The 16680-nt window shown below is 40.7% G+C and overlaps 2 protein-coding genes across 10 annotated transcripts in view; both read right to left on the bottom strand.

Moving 5' to 3' along the window:
- Positions 1–2645, bottom strand: part of ABCA9 (ATP binding cassette subfamily A member 9) — a 79054-nt gene extending 76409 nt beyond the window's left edge. For all 8 annotated transcript variants that reach the window (XR_009347865.1, XR_009347866.1, XR_009347867.1 and 5 more), the window contains exon 1: positions 202–2645. The gene's annotated coding sequence lies outside the window, so the exon portion shown is untranslated. The remainder of the gene's footprint in view (positions 1–201) is intronic.
- A 149-nt stretch (positions 2646–2794) lies between these two features.
- ABCA6 (ATP binding cassette subfamily A member 6) overlaps positions 2795–16680 on the bottom strand; it is a 60799-nt gene continuing 46913 nt past the window's right edge. For both annotated transcript variants that reach the window (XM_059147860.1, XM_059147861.1), the window contains 13 exons: positions 16455–16532; positions 14863–14954; positions 13823–13943; positions 11986–12103; positions 10888–10979; positions 10248–10426; positions 9723–9798; positions 9555–9649; positions 8400–8519; positions 8067–8207; positions 6604–6683; positions 4631–4686; positions 2795–4499 (listed from right to left, as the gene is read on the bottom strand). In XM_059147860.1, the coding sequence (XP_059003843.1) occupies positions 4398–4499; positions 4631–4686; positions 6604–6683; positions 8067–8207; positions 8400–8519; positions 9555–9649; positions 9723–9798; positions 10248–10426; positions 10888–10979; positions 11986–12103; positions 13823–13943; positions 14863–14954; positions 16455–16532 (1350 nt within the window). In that variant the 3' untranslated portion in view covers positions 2795–4397. The remainder of the gene's footprint in view (positions 4500–4630; positions 4687–6603; positions 6684–8066; positions 8208–8399; positions 8520–9554; positions 9650–9722; positions 9799–10247; positions 10427–10887; positions 10980–11985; positions 12104–13822; positions 13944–14862; positions 14955–16454; positions 16533–16680) is intronic.

Below are 16680 nucleotides of genomic sequence, written 5' to 3'. Positions count from 1 at the left end.
CAGTATCAGGGAGATCCAAATGGGGAAACTAAGACAGCAACTCTGATAAAACTTCCCAGACTGTTCAGTTTTCCAAGAGTGATGTCACACAAGTTACCCATGTAACAGGGACCCCTTTAATCACAGCATTTACCACAGCCTGGTAACGGGCATATTCAGTGAGGGAATATCCTAGCTCCTGTACAGCCAATCCCCTGTGACTTGCCTGCAAAGTGTATCAGTTCCTTCATCTGAAGTGCTCCACTTGGCAATTATAGGAGGACATGGGCAGTCCTCCTTCTCAGGTGAGCACACCCTTAAGTGGCTTTATCCAGCTCAGCAGGAATCGCTCAGGAATAACGTTCTGTGTGTCTGGATCACGTATAACCATCTGTGATCGTTCTTTAGTGGGATGTGGATCCAGCTGCAACCCAGAAAGGCTCTTCCACTCTGAAACATTCAAAACCAAAGACATAGACCCCAGATTAGTTACTCTCTTAGTCCATTTTGGTAGAGATTCCTCAGGAAGCTGATAGTTCGGTCCACAAAATGAGACATCTCCTTCACGCTCTACCCCCTGGTTTTAGTAGTTTGTTGGTTGGTTTGTTTTGGTTTTGTCCTTCATCCACCACACTATTTCTTTGGTGATCAAAGGGTGATTAGAGGTACCTTCCTGGCATAATTTTTCCCTTTCTGAGCAGCTTTGAGGCTGGTGGTCAAAGCTCAGACTGACCCAAGTTTGAACTTGTTCCCACATCAAGGTTCAACTCAGAACTCTCTCTTATTTTAGCCATTCTGGATAACAATGACTGAGAGATTATACATTTAGCATGCTTATTATTTTGCATTTCCTTACATATCCAAAGAGCCACTCCTCAGGAGCTGGGTCTACTCTCATCTCTAATTCCACTGGCAAGTTTTACTCTTAGTAACTGATCAAAGAGCAGCTGCATTTTTATACTATGAGGGACTAGGTAGCCATCCAGGGACCAAGAGCGCCTCATCTCAGCATCCCAGCCCTCCATTCTTTCTGTTCCCAAACCATGTGTTTCCATGAGCCAGAAATGTTCTAGCAAATTCCACTTCATTGACACCAAATGTCTGGGAAAAACTGTTTTTGTCCTTTGTGTTTTCCTTTGTTCTCATACTTCTGGCCACCAAATGTGGTGGTTTTTTTTCCCCCCATACCAAACAATTCTCCAAAACCATCTCGGTGTCCTACAATTGGTTTAGTTCTGACACTATCTGTCTGGAGTTAGCATCAGATCCCACCAGTTACTCGCCCTGTCTCATAACACTGACCCAGCTTCAGGTGCCAATCACGAAGCCCCATGTCATCTCTTTTACTTCTGACCTTCCAGCTATAAGTGGGGCTCCCATGACCTCATCTTTGGGTTTGACAATTTGTTAGAACAGCTTACTTCCTCAAGGGAACAGTTACCACCTCAAGGGAACCCTTACTTATGTTGACTTGTTCCTAATATAAACAATATGATAAAGGATTCAGATGAACAGCTAAATGAAGACATACATATGATAAGGTCTGGAAGGGTTCCAAGCATAGAGCCCCAGTCACCCTGGAGCTGGGATGCACCCACCACCTTCCTAGCACATTGATGTGTTTACCAGCTTTGTCACTCTCTGAACCCAGTACTTTTGGAATTTTTTGGAGGTTTCATCAGATAAGCATGATTGACTCTCAGCTCAATTTACAATGCTTCTCCCACTTCTGGAGAATGAGGATGGGGTGGAAGTACCAAGCTTTCAATCATGGCTTGGTTTTTCTGGTGGCCAGTGTTGATCCTGGAGCCCACCAGCAACACCTCATTAGAACAAAAGTTACTTCTATCACCCAAGAGACCCTTAGTGTCTTAGGAGCTCTGTGTTAAGAACTGGAGTCCAAAACCAAATATTAGAAGGACCTGGAAGCAGAGATCATTTTATGCATTTTACGCAAAGGAATAAAAAGAATTGCAGCTAAGACCAGCTTACGTGGAGCAGAAACCAGTAGAGCCGTAAACTAGGAACAAACAACTTAAATGATAATTCTGATGATTTGCTGGAGCCTGAGTGAGCAGGACGAGGTAAGAGTAGGACATTCTTGGGGTCCATAGCATTAGAGGGGCCAGAAGCAGATGTGTGTAACTGGAGGAGGGCAGAAGTTATACGCCTGGAGGGCTACATCTACTGTCTGAGATCTGGAACTAAAATGAGGACAGGAGGGACTAGATCCTCTGACCTCTCTCTTCCACCTTTGCATCTATTGTTTCTTTTGGGAGGGGGATAGTAGGAAAATAATGAACCAAACCAGCACAGGACCTGTCTACAACAGAGTTTGAGATGATACAACTATATAATCCTTTCTTTAGTTTTATTCTCATCTCCTTCCCTTTTCATACCTATTTATCTTCTCTTGAATATATTCCTAATAGAAACCCAAGTTTTCAAAAGCGCCCATATTATGATGGATTTAGCAAATCATGTCTAACTTAATCTTCTAAAATATTTATACATCTCCTATTGGTTATTCAGTACTTTGTAAACATAATTCTACAACAGTTAAGAACATTAGTAACTTATAATGAATATAGGCGAAGATTTCACCATCTTACTATGTGAAATGGTTATATATGTTGTAATCTCAGACATTTGAGCAAGACAGGAGAATTTATTGCTTGAATTTTAGAAATAATCTAAACCCAACTCTTATGATGATAGGAATTTGCTTTTACGGGGCACTAAAGTATCCTGAATAAATAGTAAGCTATTGATTATTTATCATAATGTTCTAGATATAATTATGATATGTAATATATGCAGGTAAAATATTTAATTATGTGATAAATGGGTAAGAAAATGATTAAAACACAAAAATAAGTGAACAAAAAATACAAATAATTAACACAAAATAAAATACAAACATATAGCACTGGAACTTCACCATAAGTGTGAAAGTAAATTAAAACAATTTCAATGTTACATCAGCAAGTATGCATATATAGTTAAGAAATTATATATACTGTAATGATTTCACTTATGTAAAAGAGTATACTAAAGAAAAAAGAAACTGATTTTTTTTTTTTTGGTATGGAGGAAGTGTGGTGATCTTTTATTCAATTGTATTCAATTTTTGTGTTTTTCTCCATTATACAAAAATCCCTCAATGAGCATAACAATGTGTTTTAAGTTATATAACATATCACCCAAAAAAAAAAAAAAAAGCATCAAAAATACTGCTTGGTCTTCAAAATTTTTCTCATGATATTTAAAATGAAATAGCTATAATTTAAGGAAAAAAATAAAATTACTTGTAAAACACACTTTTTTAAAAATTTAGTAATAGAAATGATTTATACCTATGTGTGTATAGATATAAAAACATATGATGTACATACATAAGAAAGAAGTGATTTAAAAATGGCAGTAAATACAGTTAACCCTTGAACCACATGGATTTAACTGTACAGGTTCACTTATATATGGTTTTTTAGTGTACAATAAATGTATTTTTTCCTTATGATTTTCTTAATAACATTATCTTTTCTCTGGCTGACTTATTATAAGAATATGGCATATAATGCATATAACATCGCGCTAATTGATGATTTATGTTTTGGGGAAGGCTTCTGGTCAACAGTAGGTTATTAGTGGTTAAGTTTGGGGGGGACTTGAAAGTTATACTCAGATTTCTGACTACACAGAGGGTTCGGCACCCTTAACCCCTGTGTTGTGCAAAGGTCAACTGTACACAGAAAACTACTGATGAGTTGGTGAGGGAAATCAGCACTCGCCTCCCCCAATCATGAAGTAGCATTCAAAATCTTAGAAAACTGAAGGAATGTTGCTGTGACGTCCCTCCTTTCCACAAGGTATGTTTGAAAGCTTATCCGATGCACGTGCTCGTTCAGAGGTGAGTCCAATGCACTCCTCGCTCTGAATTTCAAAACAGTTTCTGAAAAGACTTCAGAGGAAGACTCTTAGGTTTTACTTGTGTTTCAAAGCAACCTCATAAACCCAAGCTTCCCAAATGCATGCTGCAATCCTATAGCTTCTGGCTGTTGAACAGATCCCTCGTATGGCTCTGCTGGGAATTTCTTAGTAAGTGTCATTTTTCAAAGTGATACGCCATGTTTGAAGTTATACTTCAAAAAATTCCCAAGTTTGTGGTTTTATTTCCACGATACCTGCTACCTGGTCTTCAGGTAAGATTTATTAATACTTTATATTGCCTTTATCACGGATTTTCTATCATTCCTAAATTTAAGGGGAGGAATGATTCTGACATGAATTCATTTGTTAACCAAATGTACAAAATATACCCTGATGTTGATGTTAATGATTTTTAAAATTATACATACTGCCAATTATTACATAGAACATAAGCTTATATGACACAAAGTATTAACAGGCTTGAGCTTTTAAAAGTCATCTGCAGGAGAGAGGAGTTCCAATCTCATGGTTGTATCAATTTCTTCTTCAAAATTTCCCAGCTCCTGCTCCTTAGAAAGCTCTAAGAATACCTAAATAGGAGACAACGCAGAAAGAAAAGGAATGAACAAGTTGGATGTTGTCTTAAAATAAATAGAATATATGCATAATTACTTTCATGTGTAATTTATAGGAATGATACAAACCATAAAAGCTGACCCACCTTTTCCAGTGTGCACTGAGAGAGGCTGTACTCTTCCAGGTTAAAGTTATGTTTCACTGGGGGAGAAAAAAAGATTACTAGTAGAGGCTTACAAGATGTTTATTACCAAGAATTTTTTCAAAGTTATACAAAATAAAAATACACACAATTAGTATGAATAGAATATAAAGCTGAATAAACAAATGCTTGGAGAAAGAAGGGAGATGTCAAAAGTCATAGAGTTCATATAAATACAAATTAAATTAACTCTGATGTGAGAATTTTCTCGTATCACATTTTGATACATTTTATTACATAGTATATGTGTCCTGGGAAACAGAAGATCCTTGAGGAATTACATAATTGATTGACACATTCTTACACACAGGAAGATTTCAATCCCATTCCTTTCCCTATGAAAGGACCCAATGCTTCTGTGTAACTGGCTTCAGCCAGTTTATCTGCTGTACCCAGCTGGAAGCTGGGCATCCCTGCCAGGAAACCAGATGTACGTCTTCACATATTCACAGTTCTCCACTCATACACTGAGATCTTCTGTGTGTGTCCACGCTTGGTACCAGGGACAGAGTTGCAGTGAAAACAAAACCCTGCCTTTGTATATAAACCCCTGCATTCTAGTGGCAGGAATATGGGCATTAAATAAAGGACTTAAATATAAAATAAAGAAAATGATGATTGCTACTACATAGGAAAAATAAATCAAGCAGAGGAAACAGGAAGTGCCAGGCACTTGTTTTTAACAGGATGGCTGGGGTGGACCATAGTTAGAAGGTAAGAATTGAGCAGAAACTTGAAGTGAGAGAACAAGCTGGATATTTGGAAGTAGTAGAATTTCAAGAAGAAGGATCAGCGAGTGCAAAGTCCTAAGGCAGGAGTATGCATGTCTGGTAGCCTTTAGGAGGAGCTAGAAGTCAGGGTGTCTGGACTGGAAGGAGTAAACTGGCGATTCATATTCTCTCAAAAAACAGGCACAAGTCTAAACACTCTGTAAATGAATTCATTTAATTTTCCTAATGACCCTGCCCAATTGGGCAGTGATATTACCCCCTACTCAGAGACAGATCACCTAGATGTGCAGGGTATCGATAGCTTTACCCAGTGCCTCCCAGCTGGTAGAGAGGCAGACACCGAACTTGCAGCTCCCCACCACTAGGCTGCGTTAGAAATTACTCCAGGACAGTCTGCTGCTGGGACTTCCCCAGCTGGAAGCAGAAAAATGATGATGGAGAGAGAACGTTGACAATTTCAAATGGCAAGAGGAGTCAGGCACGATGGAGGGGACGGGTTTAGTGGGAAGGCAGAACGCGTAGCCCAGACACAGAGACGTGGATGCATGGGTGGAAGGTTTTCTGTGGCTTTTATTTTATTAGTGAAATACAAAGCAAGGGCATCAACCGAGGGAGAAAAGCAAGAAGGAGATGGGTGTGCGAGGAAAAATTTCCCACACTTGGTGTGAATGGGTTGTGCATACACAGACAATGCAGCGCCCACTAAGGGGCTTTGTCAGGTTAACGTTATGAATTCACAGCAAACCCAGCCAAACTTAGTTCTGTGTTTTCTGTAGCTTCAGTCCCTGCCACAGAGATTAACCTCTTTCCAGAGAACTGGATTAACCACAGTTGGAGTTAAATCCCACTATTACCTAGCATTAGAATTCTTAAAACCATTAAGCATTTGCACATTTTTAAAATGGATTACCTACCATGAAACTATTACCTGACGCTGAACTGATGCTTCAAAAGTTTTCTCTTACAATGGTAACTCTTTTTTTTTTTTTTTTAAGATTTTATTTACTTATTTGAAAGATGGAGATTACAAGTAGCCAGAGAGGCAGGCAGAGAGAGAGAGGGGAAGCAGACTCCTCGCTGGGCCAATGCGGGGCTCGATCCCAGGACCCTGAGATCATGACCCGAGCTGAAGGCAGAGGCTTAACCCACTGAGCCACCCAGGCGCCCCACAATGGTAACTCTTACCTGCCTCTAATTTGCGGAAGGTCTGAGATAGAGGGTAGACATCCGCCAGAGGTAGTTTATAGACCAAGAAGGAGAAGTACCTGGGAATATGAAAATGTCACATCTGACCTTGAGTTTCAAGGGGGGGAGAAAATGGCCATCAAAATAAATGCTGATATTAACATCAATTTCCTCTTACAAAAATAAAAGTAATACAAATAAATATACAGCTTACATAAAAATTGAGTAAAACAACCGATGCAAAATTCTTAAAATGTCTTTGGTGGCTGGCTGTTGGAGATAATTCTTCTAGAAATAAACCAGCCTAATTGCTTTTATGCTCAGTGTATGCAAACCTTTTGCTGTTGTGGTTGAATGTAGACCATCTGGACTATCCCCTTTGCTTCGCTTAAGTTAGTTGGCAATTAATTCATTCACTAAATATTTCATCCTTGTGACCAGAAAGCTAAGGAAAGGGAGATGTGGGGTTAAGAGAGAAGGACCTGATGGGAAGCGTTCAAAAGGCTTTAGCTATAAACTTCCCCAACCTGTGAGGAAAAGAGGGGCCCGAGGGGGTCTGTGGCCTCTTGCTTCCATGTGCCGCTTTCAGCTGATGACCTCATGCCCATTCTCAGCTCATTCCCTCATAGTGTGACACTCCCAGGAGGCCCAAGAGCTGCCCAGACCTCCAGGGTTGGCCCTCTTCAGCCCAGCACCTGTTCTTTCAGGCTTGCCACTCACGGTCTTCCCACTTACTTCGTGACACCAAGAGTGCCGTAGCAGGACTGAGTTGCTTTCCCTGGCATAGTCTCTGATAATTCCATTATATTTACGCTGTGCTAAAATGGAAATGCCACTTGCTTCTCTGGTGTGCTTACGCCTCCAAGGAATTCTAAATTCTGTTCTAGTTCTACCTCCTTGCCTCCCACCCTCCAACACACAGACATACACAAACACACACACATATAGGTACACACACACACACACACACACATTTCTATTCTTCATTTTGAGGCATGAACACTCATTACAGGGAGATTATTTGAGTATCTCGATGGTTGTTTGTTTCCAAGAGGGGAATTCACCTTAAATAGTTACATCTTTTAGACAGTAAATATTTACATGTTTTAAATATTTTCAGGGAGGTCTGTGGAGGGTGCCGTGGGTCCAAATCGGGTCCCATGAAGGGTTCTGGGCATGAGAAGTTCCTAAATTTTTCTACATCCTCCTCTGAGCTGGAGACCAGCCTTGGATGGCTGAGGGGGCCCATGTAAGGTGTCCCCAAGCTTTCCTTGGGACAGGAGGACACAGCTTCCTGGGTGGGTCCTAAGTCTCTTCCAGTCTGGAGGAGTCAGCAAATCAGTTTTTGAGGTCCCTAACTTTTTTTATGAAGTCAAATCACCCTGAAGTCCTCACAGAACAGAAAAGAAACCACTGAGTGGGTCAAGTGGGTAAAACCAACACATTTCTCCATAGTCCTTCACCTTTCCTGCGGTGCAACCTGTGGGAAGAGCTTCAGCATCTCCGTGTGAACACAGGTGACTTGGGCAGCTTCCTTCACTCTCAGTTCTAGGAAGTAATCCTTGCCGAGCTTGTCTTTCAGGTGTTGGATGGAGCCGATGCACCTACGGGCAAGAAGGAAAACATGTCGGAAAAAATACTGCCCTTACATTTTTACCTCCTTCAATTTCAAATGCAGGGGAAAGGGCATCGCTGAGAAACTGAAGGGAAGAACTCCAGGTGTTCCCGGTGATCTTTCCTTTTCCATGGGGAATTTCATTTTGCGGGTCAAGCCCAGCCTCCAGAAAGACACCCACCTCAGCCTTCCAGACACCATGATAGCGATGCGGTCACATATGGCCTCAGCCTCGGCCAGGTAATGGGTGGCCAGGAGCGCTCCTTTCTCTGTGTTTTTAATGGATGCCTGGATCACCTGCCTGAAAGGAGCCCCAAAATATCATTGTTAAAAAAGAGGATAGACAAAAAAGAAATGGAGGAGAAATTGTATAGATAAAACGAATCAGATTTCTAATTAAAAAACCAGAAATTTGAATACTGATTAGGTTTTTTGATAACATAAATGATAAAGAGAAGTGTTTAATATTTTTAGGTAGGCTAGTGGTATTCTGGTTAAGTTTTTAAAAAAGAGATCTTTATATCTTTTGTATAAATTAATTAATATATTTATAAATAAAGGAAAGGCTGCCTAATATTTGCTTCAAACTGATAGGAGTGGAGAAAAGGAAGTGGGTAGAAGTATAATGAAAAAAGATAGGCCTTATATAGGTGACTATTGAAATAGGTCATGGGTATATTGGGTTCATACATGATTCTCTTTACATTTGTATAAAATTTCCACAATGAAATTATTTAAAGAGATAGGGAAACTTTTGGACAGTCACAAATATGAAATTAGATTGGATGATTTTATTAATCTAAATGGTGCATCCTAGAAAGGAAAGTAAAAATAATTTAAAAAACTAAGAAAAACTGGATAAGCAAATTTGACAGATTTGGTAAAGGGGGAAAGAAAAGGAAACAGAGAAAGTATGTAAGTTAATAACCTCTAAAAAAAGAAACAGTTACAGATACCTCAATAATTTAAAAAATTTAACTCCAAATTACAAGACCTAAAATTCCAACAAAGTACTTAAAGGATATATTTTTAGCATTAATACCACATAAATATGATACAAAAGAGAATCTATTTATGACCTATTTATTTTCCTAATGATATGGATTATCCCCACTAAATTAGAAATCAGTGAATTTAGATTTTTCCAAGATCAGGGTTTTATTTAGTCTAGAAAAAATTTTTTAAAGTAAGCTAAACACCCAACATGGGGCCTGAACTCACAACCTTCAGATCAAGAGTTGCTTGCTCTACCGATTAAGCCAGCTGGGTGCCCCATCTAAGCTCAATTTAAAAACACAAGTTTGACATGAGGTTTACACTTGTGTATTATGCTTACCACATTTGCTGCTGCCCTGCTGGGTCCATGCCTGTTGAGGGTTCATCTAGGAGCAGGACAGGTGAATTTCCCAGGACGCTCAGCACAAAACACAGCTGAAAGGCAGAGAAGCACCTTATTTGCTGCCACCCCATCAACCTTCAGAACACCATCCCGCATCCCACATACCTTTCTGGCGGCTCCTGCCGTTAATTTCTGCACCTGAACATCTAGCTGTCCGTGCAGTTTGAAAGTATCCACCAATCTATTGGAAAACAGGAGAATATCCATTCAAAAGAGGATCTTTGTAATTCTGCAGAAGATTACAACAGCATTGGAAGGAAGCTAGGCACTACTACTCGGAAACTCATGATCCTAGAGAGAAAGAGTTTGTTTTGGAATAGGAAAGATTTTTCATCTCATAAAGAGTTTTAAAGAATAGCTAGAATTTTGATTTTGGAACTGAAGTAGATGATTATTTGTGGTCATTCATTGAACACTATCAATTATTTTATGTGATTTTTTGTTTTTTAAGATCCCTCAATCGAGGATGCTGGAAACAGCTCCTGTCCCTCCATCCCTGCTCTACTGCTGATACTCTTGGACAAGGTGCAGACATCATTTCTACCCTCCATTCTTCATCAGTGAGTTCACCATCAGTGGAACAAGCTTTCCTGGCTCTGGACACAAAAGAATCCCATGACTTCTCTTTACCGTGAAATGGCAATTGTGGCATCCCCTTTCCTCAGCCCTTTGATGGCGGCAAAGATCTCCAGATGTTCCCTCACTGTCAGGCTGGGCCAGAGCACGTTCTCTTGAGGACAGTATCCCGGGAAGCTGACTGTGTTGTCTCCCTGATGATCCCAAACCAAACCACATCCTTTCAGTTCTACCTAAGAAAGTAAACTGGTTTTAGAAACACATGTAGCCTTTTCTCTAATCTCACACTCAAGAAACTGACATGTAGCTAATAAATACGTAAATTTTTTGAGCATCAAAGAAATATATCAGTGAAATCTTATGGTATTTATCTTACTCTGTCTGACTTATTTCACTTAGCATTATACCCTTTATAATCTACATTGTTGCAAGTGACAGAAATATTGAAATCATTATATTATACACCTAAAAGTAATATAACACTGTATGCTAATTGTACTTCAATAAGAAAATGTTTAATTAGAAAGATAAATAACTACATAAAAATTAAAAAGTTAAAACAATATAGAAATTCACACATTTATTATGGAAAACTATTTAAATTATTAAAAGTAGAGTCTTATAAAGATATAACCTACATTTATCATGAAATGTCTATTTTGGGAATGAAAATCATTGTGTCATTTCTTACTACCTCTCCAGCTGTTGGTTTCGAGATCCCAGAAATCATTCTAATAGATGAACTTTTACCAGCACCGTTAGGTCCTAGCAATCCCAAAATTTCACCTGAAAGAGAATCACTGATTATCAGTCTTGAAAGTGAATTATCATAAACCTGTTTATTCAAACCTTTTGAGATATGTACATGCCCCAGTACCGTTTTGAGATTTTTAACATGTATGTAATTCAGGTTACCAAACCATGTTCTCTAACTCCTATAATTATAAGAAATATTAGTGAAAAGCGTATGGATTTGATGTCAATAAGTCTTTTGTTTTCCACATTACATTTTCAGTGAAAAAAATGAGCCAGATTCTTTTTGTTAGTAGATGGCTAATGTGCTAAGTACATGTTTAAGTGATTCTTAAACTTGGGAAGTCAGGGACATTTTTCCATCCCTAATTCCCCCACCTGTGTCTAAACCACCACCATCTTTCATCTGAACTAATATAAATTTAGCCTCTTGTCTGCCACCCAGATTTACAAACAATAGCCGACGTGTTAATTTTTTTTTTCAAAACTTAAGAGGTACCCAAGCTAGCTGAAAACCCTCCAGTGGCATTCCACCGATCTGCTATAAAAATCTAAAGCCTTCACCGTATTTCACAAAGTGGGATCCAATCTGGCCCTGCTCCCCTCTCAGACTTCCTCCCTTGCATCTGTACCTGTGTCCACTGCCTCGTCAGGCCTCGAACATTCCAAAGGCAGCCCCAGCTCTGAGCTCCTGCCCTCACTCTTCTCTCTGCCCGAACCCTAAGTGAACGCAACCCCAAGTCACACAATTGAATGCTCCGCACAGAACTTGCTTCTGTGATAACCGACACTTCTCTTGATACGCTGCTTTTGGTTTTCAATCCTCTCGGGATGTAAAAATCTATGAAAACAGGGACTTTCTTAATTCCTTCATGATTCTATTCCAGAACCCAAAGGTCCCTAGCATGCTCAAGAAATATATGTTGAATGAATGAACGCTTGCATGCACTCTCTGGCAAGTACAATGGTACCTATACTAGAGATGTTCAGTGGGCATTTCTGAAATAATGGTGAATCAGGTTAAGTGATTCTTCCGAACCTTTTTTAACACAGAAGGAGATATTTCTTGCTGCTATTTTCTTCCTCCTCTTGGAGAAGCAGCTTTTCTTCTGACCTGCGTACTCTTTGTGCAGACAGCTGGCAATTATGACGGGTTTCTGGAATAGAGGACAGTGTGCTTTATCCTCTTAACCTTCAGAGACTTTACGTTCCTATGTTCTCATTATTGCAAATTTTCTTACTCTACATCATAAAACAAAATCTATTTTATTTTCATTTTTTAAATGTTTAAAAAAAGATATATGCATTGATTTTGAGACAGAAAGAAAGCACAGCCTGGAGGGGCAGAGGGAGAGGGGGAGAGAGAATCTGGAGCAGACTCCCCGCTGAGCATGGAGCCCTACACAGGACTTGATCCCACGACCCTAAGATCATGACCTGAGCCAAATCAAGAGTCAGAGGCTTAAAGGACTGAGCCACCCAGGTGCCCCCAAATGGAGTATATGTTAAACTGACAGTAATCTATATTGCTTGTTTCAAATGTAACCTGCGTTCATTGATGCCAACAATATCTCTAAATCTCTTAAATCTATTTTCTAAAATAAAACAATATAGGGGAGCCAGGGTGGCTCAGTCGGTCACGTGTCTGCCTTCGACGCAGGTCACGATTGCAGGGTCCTGGGATGGAGCCCCGCGACAGGCTTCCTGCTCAGCGGGGAGTCTGTTTCCGCCTTCTGCCTCTGGCCCGACACCCTGCTCATGCTTAGTCCCTCTCTCTTTCTCTTGCAAATAAATAAGTAAATAAAATATTTTAAAAATATAAAATAAAACAGTATAGCTTCAGGGAAACTGGCTCATTGCCTTCCCAGGAGAGTCTAGGCTCATGGACACATCACAACATCTAAGTCAGACAAAAGAATAACCCTTCAAATCCTAATCCCTATTCAGCATTTTATAACAAATCTCACACAAATTCTCCAACTCATGAAATTTTTTGGTTTTGAAATTACGGCTCTAGTTATCAAAGCCTATTTTCCTCTAAAGAACAATAAAACCATTATGTTCCGTGTGCTCCTTTGAGCTTCTGGGATACTCTTAAGAAGCACCTACATATTTAAGAATAATGATAATACACCAAGCTCCCAACTTTCGAAATGGAAACCAGCATATCAACCTCTCTTCTTGATAGTTCTTTTTTTTTTTTTAAAGATTTTTTTTAATTTATTTGACAGAGAGAGATCACAAGTAGGCAGAGAGGCAGGCAGAGGCAGAGAGAGAGGAGGAAGCAGGCTCCCTGACAAGCAGAGAGCCCGATGCGGGGCTTGATCCCAGGACCCTGAGATCATGACCTGAGCTAAAGGCAGAGGCTTAACCTACTGAGCCACCCAGGCGTCCCTCTTCTTGATAGTTCTTGAATGTAGGTCCATTAACATCCACTCTGTCACCTGCTTTTCTTTCTTTTTTTTTTTTTTTAAGAGGTTTTTTATTCATAGGGCACCTGGGTGGCTCAATGGGTCAAAGCCTCTGCCTTTGGCTTTATGGTCCCAGGGTCCTGGGATTGAGCCCCACATCGGGTTCTCTGTTCAGTGGGGAGCCTGCTTCCCTCTCTCTCTGCCTGCCTCTCTGCCTACTTGTGATCTCTGTCTGTCAAATAAATAAATAAAATCTTTAAAAAAAGAATTTTTTTATTCATTTATTAGAGAGAGAGAACAAGCAGGAGGGAGGAGGAGCAGAGGGAGAGAGAGAAGCAGATTCCCTGCTGAGTAGGGAACCCCGTATGGGGCTCAATCCCAGGACCCTGGGACCAAACCCTGCCCCGATGTCCGACACCCAACCAGCTGAGCCCCCCCAGGCGCCCCTGTCACTTGCTTTTCTACCTCGCCTGCCTGCGAAGTGGTCAGGGCAGTTGCTGCTCTTTGCCTTTCTGCTTTAACATCTTCATCCTCATCGACAGGTTCTTCGGGATTAGGTCGAGCACCTCTCCTTTGGGGGGAAATTCTGTAGAGAAATGAAACGTAGGACATAGGGTTTTCTCGTTAGTCAGGACGTCCCTCCAATCAGCTTCTCTGTGGTTTTGCCCTCGTTTCTCTCAGTACGCTGGCGATGGTCGTGGCCCTGGGAATACTGCTTCTGCTTTAGCCGAGAATTCCCATCCCCGTTGCCAGAATCCCCTTCTCATTGCTCTCATTCTTCCAGTTAGAATCTTTGACCCTTGCCAGTGTGCTGGCAACGACTGCTGCTTCTTTAAAAATCAGGTCACCTGCATTGTCTCTGTTGACTCTGAGCCCATCCGAGTCACACGGACATTTGTCCTCAGCATCTTTCCCTGTTCACCTTTCCTGGAGACCTTGTACAATGTTCATCTTTTTCTCTCTTTTTTAAAGAATTTATTTATTTGACAGAGAGTGAGAGAAGGAGAGAGAGGACAAGCAAGGGAAGGAGGAGAGAGAGAAGAGGAAGCAGGCTCCCCGCTGAGCAGGGAGCCCGATGCGGGACTCGATCCCAGGACCCTGAGACCATGACCTGAGCTGAAGGCAGAGGCTTAAGCCACTGAGCCACTCAGGCGCCCCTGTACAATGGCCATCTCATGGAACACTCTGACCTACAGTAGGCTGCTCAGCCACTTCCACCCCATCTCCTCTTTTCAAGGACGCGTGATCATCTCAGATGAAATAATGGCGTATCTGAGTACTCATCAAACTCCTGAGAACTGAAAACCTCCCTCCGCTGGTTAGTGGCAGATCTCTGGCTGAAAGTCCTATTACCAGGCAATCAGCCAAGAATCCATGGACATCGTGAAAACCGGCATCCTGCTTACGTTGCGAATATCAATCCACATTAACAGGTCAGTAGTGCGGCCCACTATGGGGGAACGTTAAAGTATGATATTAAGCTCGAATTTAAGTTTTATCCCAACCTGAAAACGGGATCCTTTCGCATTATTTTCTTTCCACATTTTGTCTCCAGGCATCTTAGGATAAAGACAAATAACAAAGCCTGCAAGTAAGGCTAGGAACAAAGAAAAAACAGTTATATATAGGCACAAGTTCACAAATATTCCTTAAACATCTGAATTAAATTGGTGTCCTTTGTCTTCAGGTAAAATACATATGAGAACCATTTTTACAAATCAGGGGGAAAATCCAGCTTGGTGGCACCTGCCTCTTTTCTTCTCACAATCCACATCCTGTCCGTCAACCAATTCTATCTGCTTTACCTTCAAAATTACCCAGAACCCAACTTCTCGCCCCTGCCTGTGCTGCTCCCGCCCAGGTCCAGGCCATCATAATTTCCCATTACAATAGTGTAACACCTTGTTACCTAGCCTCCTCCCTCTTCTCCCTGTGCCCCCAACATCTGTTCTCAACCCAGTCACTAGAAGTACTCTTTTTATCATATGGTTTCCCTTATTTGTGGAGCATAACAAATAGCATAGAGGACATGGGGAGTTAGAGTGGAGAAGGGAGTTGGGGGAAATTGGAAGGGGAGGTGAACCATGAGAGACGATGGACTCTGAAAAACAATCTGAGGGTTTTGAAGGGGTAGGGGGTGGGAGGTCAGGTACCAGGCGGTGGGTATTATGGAGGGCACAGATTACATGGAGCACTGGGTGTGGTTCAAAAATAATGAATACTGTTATGCTGAAAATAAAAACTAAATTAAAAAAAAAAAGAAGTACTCTTTTAAAAAAGTAAGTCTGATCATATTGCATTGCTTAAAACCCTCCAGTGATTCTCGGTTACTCAAAGAAAATTTAAAAAGTCTTTATAGGGACCTAGACTGCTCTGTGCAGCCCCTTCTGTCCACCCTGTCCTTCATCCTGTGACTTTCATGACCTTCTTTTGTGCTACTCTCTCCTTGGGCATTTGGCCACAATCACCCTGGCCTCCTGGCTGACCCTGGAACAAGCCAGCATCACCTGTGCCTTCCTCCTAGAATGTTCTTTCCTAGGCTATCCCTGTAGGTTGCCTCCTTGTCCCCCTCATATCTTTGCTTCTCAATCAGGCTTTTCCTGACTGACCATCTGACACCATATATGTTATCTGTCTCCTTCCGCCACGGTATAAATGAGAGCAGGCACTTCTGTCCATATTTGCTCCTCTGCCTAGGAAAGCAGTGACACATTGTCAGTGTCGGCTTAAATACACCAATATAATCATTTTCCCCTTTCATTTTTATTATACAACATTGCCCTTTTTATCTCTAATTCAAAGGATTTCAGTTACATTGCACTTGTATTTCTTACAAGGTCTCTCCAATTTGGAGACGGCGATAAACAAATGGGAAAAATTAATCTGATATTACATTCTGGACCTACACAGTCCACACAGGCACATAAAAATAACTCATGATTTGGAATCATGTCTGAATGGTCTTATTCTGAGTCTTATTCTGAGACTATATTAAAAACATATTCAAAGTTGGCACACATTAGACAAACCAAATGGTTATGATACCAAATGCTAACTAACCCCCTCCAAAAAAAAAGGTGAAGAAAGTTCATCTTACTATTAGGCATACTAGAAGATCAACTCCACTCGGGTCATATTTGTGGTCTGGGTATTTTGGTTGGTGTTCATAAGCTCTCTGCAAAGACAAAAAGAAAAACACCTAAACGCAAGTTCATCACTTCATGATTTGCATTTCAATAATATGGAATTCGACATATTGCATTTTTCCTTCATTAAGCATGATTCCCCCCTGTGTGCACTGGTGACAAGCAATTCCCTGCAGA

This window comes from Mustela lutreola, chromosome 15 (genome assembly GCF_030435805.1).
Source record: "Mustela lutreola isolate mMusLut2 chromosome 15, mMusLut2.pri, whole genome shotgun sequence".
In the NCBI taxonomy this organism is placed as follows: Eukaryota; Metazoa; Chordata; class Mammalia; order Carnivora; family Mustelidae; genus Mustela; species Mustela lutreola.
Note: the sequence above shows the minus strand (reverse complement) of the source record. Positions and strands in the feature narration are given on the sequence as shown.